At 47.1% G+C, this 5491-nt stretch overlaps 1 protein-coding gene across 1 annotated transcript; it reads right to left on the bottom strand.

Annotated features, from left to right (window-relative positions):
• Positions 1-358: 358 nt before the first annotated feature.
• LOC149995145 (putative G protein-coupled receptor 32) lies at positions 359-1396 on the bottom strand. The gene has a single exon (XM_090260812.1). It carries the CDS (start codon positions 1394-1396, stop codon positions 374-376), a length of 1023 nt encoding a protein of 340 aa, XP_090116938.1. The 3' UTR covers positions 359-373.
• Between the last annotated feature and the right edge of the window lie 4095 nt (positions 1397-5491).

Below are 5491 nucleotides of genomic sequence, written 5' to 3'. Positions count from 1 at the left end.
AGGACAGACCCCCTTTCCATTCAAGGGCACTTCAAGGAAGTTAGATTGATTACTTCCACTCATACCGACTGGCCAGAAGTTAGTCACATGGCCATACCTGGTTGCAAAGGACACTGGGAAATTTAGTCTTTTTGCATTTTCTTCCAGCTAACCATGGGCACGGTTTAAAACAAATAGAAGTCAAAAATAAAAACAAAAATAAAAATAAAACAAATAGAAGTCTCCCTATAAAGGAAGGATAGGATGGATACGGGGAAATAATCTGGTATCTCTCATGCAGAGATTTAGATAAAGCGATGCCAGAAAGACTTCCTGAAAGAAGAGGCAGGATTGGGCAGCATCTCGGAAGCCAGCCTGCTGAAGGGGCTGCAAACTACGCAGCAGGATTTCCAGCTTCCACTTTACGGTCTCCCCTTTGCCCTGCGCACTTCACCTCAGCAACATGCTGATGGAGAAACCCCTCCTCACCAAATGCCCTGGCCAGGGCAGAAGGCAGAGACTGGAAAAACTTTTCTTTGAAGTCTCTGCCAATGAAGACGTAGAGGAAAGGGTTGAAGGCGCTGTTAAGACAGCCCAAGGAGAAGGTAGCCCACAAGATGCGCAGCATCTCATGGTCGTAAAACTCCTGTCGCCTCAGCTGGACCAAGAGGACCACGTTATACGGGAACCAGAAGATGAAGAAGGTGCTCACCAGCACCAGCAGCAACTTCTTCGGCCGGCTGGCGTGGACCCAGCCCTCCCGCCGGAGCCTGGTGCAGATGAGGCAGGCACAGGTGCTGATGACCACCAGGGGCAGCAAGAAGCCCACCATGAAGTGAGTGATCATCACTGCCCTTTTCCTTTGGAAAATCACTTGATTCCCATCACTGGAGTTTCCCTGCTCCTTGAACCTGAAGTAGCAGTACTTACATCCCTCCCATTCCACTGTGGTCCGGAATATCAGGTGTGGAGAGGTCACGAGGGCAGCCAGGAGCCACACCCCGACAGCCAGCCAGCTTGCTCGCTGCACAGTGCGGTGGTTTCGGGCCCAGATGGGGTAGAGGACGGAGATGCAACGGTCCACAGAGATGAGGACCAGGAGGCAGATGCTGGTGAAGAAGGTGAGGGCCAGGAAGGTCATGTAGAGCTTGCAGGCCAAGTCCTCAAGGAGCCAGCGGGGGTTGATCAGGCTGTGGATGGCAACAGGCAAGGACAATAAGACCACGAAGTCAGCAAGGGCCAGGTTGAAGAACAAGATGGTGTTGACTGTGCGGATCATGCGGAAAGCTGTCATCCAGAGCACCAGCCCGTTGGCCACCACGCCAAGCACAAAGGACACAGACAGGGTGGCGATGGTCAGTACACAGAGACTCCCCATCTCCTCAGGTTGGCATGGAGGAGCAGTGGTACGGTTCATCTTCCTAGAACAGGGGTGACCACATGTCAGAGCCACGGGCCATCTTTCACTGCCTTTCAGCCCTCTCAGTCCCCTCGGAGACCCCTTTATTTCTGCACACAACACGGGTTTACTGAGCACTTATTATGTACATCACTATGATATGGCTCTAGGTACTGTCACTTAACAGAACAGGTCCTCATGGAACTTACATCTTAGTGGGGGCTGTCCGATGGGAAATATTATATACATAATAAATAGATTCATGATAAACTACTTGAGAAGGTTACAAGTGCTGTGGAAAGAGTAAAAATTATTTAGATTTTTTAAAGGGGCTTGTGATTTGGGGGGATGCCTGAGTAACTTTGTCAGATAGTCCTGTAAATAAAAATTCATAAAATCTGGACAAAGTATGAAAAGTCACTCCACTTTTCAAAGATACGGGGGCATGACCAAACTCAAGCTTAAACCGGAGGAGAGTCTCCCCTTGATGGGTGTCAGAGTTATGAGTTTGCGTCTTCTTGGCGTGAGGGCTTTGTGAGGGCCACAGCCTCACTCGCCCGAAGTAGGAAATGACGGGTTAGCTGGCAGATCAGCCAGAAAGGCAGCGAGAGGAGAGGGAATTGTGGAAAGAAGGGAGCCCAAGAGAAGGTAAACTCCAAGATCTGCACATAAAAAAAAAAAAAATCCATCCAATAAGCGGGATAAATGGTAATGGGAAAAAATACAATAAAGAAGAAGAATTAGCAGAAAAAAAATCCATCCAAATTCTTGGCTGATTCAATTACAGCAGTCCCTCGCTATATTGCGGTTCACTTATCGCGGCCTCACTGTATCGCGGGGTTTTTTAAAATATTATATTTAATTATTTATCGCGGGTTTTTTGCTATATCGCAGGATTTTGCAGTACTGTATATGTATGTTGTTAAAATTACGTTGGTTTAAGAGTGTAGAATAAATGTAAGGTTCCTATTTAGCGGGGGCGGGGGTGTCTAGAACGTAATACCCGCAATAAGTGAGGGAATACTATATTCATGTTCATCCCAAGATGCCTGGTGAACACGCAACAGCTGAAATGGGAAAGAAGGGAGCAGAGATTTCAGCTGTTCCCCATCACCGAGTATACTCCGAGTTGGGAGATTGAGTTCCTCCGACTTGACTGCCAGCCAGAACAAGAATCACTCTTCAGAGGAATGTAACACAATGACGAGCCTCTACGATATATCATGCATAACAGCCAGGATCTGATTAAAAACCATGACACACGTGAAGTAATGGGAAAGCACAAGCCATATTCAAAAGAAGAAACAGTCGAAAGAAACCAAGGTAACAACTCCAAAACAGCATGGCTGTAGCAATAGGCAAAGACGTTGAAGCACTTCCTACAAATAGGCTCCAAAGCATAAAGGAAAAGATATGCATAATTAAAGAACAGTTTGGGAATCCTAGTGGGAAAGAGAAACGGCAAACATGCTAGAGCTGAAAAATACAACAACTGAACTAAAATTTTCACTGGCTGAACTTTAAAGAAGGTCGGAAGTGAAATCAATGAACTCGATATGGATCATTAGAAATGATCAACCTGAAAAAAAAAAAAAAAAAAAAGAAATGATCAACCTGAAGAACAGAGAGAAAAAAAATATTAAAGAAAAGTGAATAGACCCTCAGAGGCCTGTGGAATAATAACAGTCAGTCTACCCTACAAGCAAGCAGAGTTTCAGAAGAAGAGGGAAAGGGATGAGACAGAAAAGTATTTGCAGAAATAATGGCCCCCAATTTACCAAATCTGGTAAAAGACATTTCAACAAACTTCAAGCTGAATAAATATGAGAAAATCACACCCAGGCACATGATAGTCAAATTGCTGACATCCAAAACATAAAGAAACGATCTTGAAAGCAGCCAGAGGATGTTGCCCTGGCTGGTGTGGCTTAGTGGATTGAGCATTGGCCTGTGAACCCAAAGGTCACCAGTTCAATTCCCAGTCAGAGCACATGCCTGGGTTGGCGGCCAGGTCCCCAGCTTGGGGCATGTGAGAGGCAATGGATTAATGCATCTCATGTAAGAGGCAACCACACATGGATGTTTCTCTCCCTCTCTTTCTCCCTCCCTTCTTCTCTCTCTAAATATAAATAAATAAAGTATTTTTAAAAAGAGAGAGAGAACAGGGATGTTAACATTAGCTGACTTCTTACAGGAGTAGATGGGAGGCCATAAGACCATGAAACAGTACCTTGAAGGTCCTGATAGAAGAAAAACATTGATAACCCATGAAAGTAGTCTTCCAAAAAAGATGGCAAAATAAAGATATTTTCAGAGAAACCAAATTTAGGATAATTTATTGCATGCAGGCCACAAGAATTGCTAAAGGAGTTCTTTAGGCTGAGGAAATGACACCAAATGGAAGGAAGGAAGGGAGGAAGGCCATCAGAATTTATTTTAAATCAAAGTAAGGGGGATTGGGAATGTGGGGTGAGGCAGAAAGGAGCTCTTTGCAGTATAAAGAGGGTGAGAAGGCACTAAAAATGTAACATTTGAGCAAAGATTTGAAGGTGGTGAGGAAGTGAGCCCTATGGATATCTGAAGGAAGAAGGATTGCAGGCAGCAGTAACAGCTTGTGCAAAGGTCCTGAGGTAGTATGTTCAAGGAACAGCGAGGAGGCCAGTGTAGTGGAAGCAGGGTGATCAGTGGGGAAGGGGATGGAGGTGAGGAGACAGGGAAAGGGGGAAGATCATGCAGGATCTTGTGGGCCACCATGAGGGCTCCCCAGCTTCTACTCCGAATGAGGTAGACACCACAGGAGACTCTTGACCAGAGGAAGGACAGGCTCTGACTTGGGTTTTAACCATCACTGTGGCTGCTGAGTTAAGACTAACCTAATGGGGGCTAGAATGGAAGCAGGAGGCCAGTACAGGGGCGACTGCAATGATACAGGTGAGCAATGCACACCAGATGGGGCCTCTGCCAGCCCCTCCAGACTCCTCCGGCACCTCACACCCCATCACGCACCGCATTCCGGCCTCCCTGCTCTCTCGCCTCCGCTGCCAAGACTCCCTGTGTTCCCTTCCACCTCAGGCCCTTCGCATATGCTGCTTCTCTGTCTGGTACACCCTTCCTTTCTCTCTACCCTTTTTATTTTAAAGGTTCTATTTATTTATTTTTAGAGAGAGGGGAAGGGAGGGAGAAAGAGAGGGAGAGATACATCACTGTGTGGTTGCCTCTCACATGCCCTCAACCGGGGACCTGGCCCACAACCCAGGCGTGTGCCCTGACTGGGAATCAAACCAGTGACCCTTTGGTTTGCAGGCTGGTGCTCAATCCACTGAACCACACCAGCCAGGGCTGCTGCTTTTTATTTTTATTTTTTTAAATTCATTCTTGAGGTCTCAGTAAAAATGCCTCTTCCTTCCCAGAAGCCTTCCCTGGCCACCTTGACTGAAGCAGACCCCCCTGTAGAAGCTTCTCACCCACTAAGGGACCATGACAGGTAGCAGTTAGACCTGAGTTCATGGGACTGTCTGATGCACATCCATCTCCTCCATCAGACTCTGAGCTCCACAGAGGCAAGGCCAGTATGTGGCTCATCCACCAGCCCCTAGTACATAATAGGCACTCAGTATATAACTAACAACTCACTGATTAAGGAAGACAATCTTCTTTGTCCCCTGGACGACAACTTCAATTCACTTAGTCTAAAAATATGTATTGACACTGGCTGGTGTGGCTCAGTGAATTGAGCACCAGCCTGCAAACCAGAGTCGCTGGTCCGATCCCCAGTCAGGGCACGTGCCCGGGTTGCGGGCCAGGTCTCCAGTTAGGGGCGCGTGAGAGGCAACCACACATTGATGTGTCTCTCCCTTTTTCTCTCCCGCCCTTCCCCTCTCTCTAAAAGTGAATAAATAAAATCTTTAAAAAAATAAAAATAGGCATTGAGCTCATATTTTCTCCCAGACACACTCTTCAGCACTGGGACACAGTAGTGATGGCAAGGGTCAAAATAGTCCAAAACCTCTTCCCTGGGGGAAGCGACAAGGGGCACGAGAAAGCCCCTCGCCCAGGCGAGGTGTTGCAAAACTTCCCAGCTCTCCGGCCCTCTCCTTCTTGCATCCCCCTGGC

Source organism: Furipterus horrens, unplaced genomic scaffold (genome assembly GCF_987537825.1).
Source record: "Furipterus horrens unplaced genomic scaffold, mFurHor1.1.pri manual_scaffold_13, whole genome shotgun sequence".
NCBI classification, from domain to species: Eukaryota; Metazoa; Chordata; class Mammalia; order Chiroptera; family Furipteridae; genus Furipterus; species Furipterus horrens.
The sequence above is the reverse complement of the archived record's forward strand: the minus strand, read 5'-3'. Positions and strand labels throughout refer to the sequence as shown.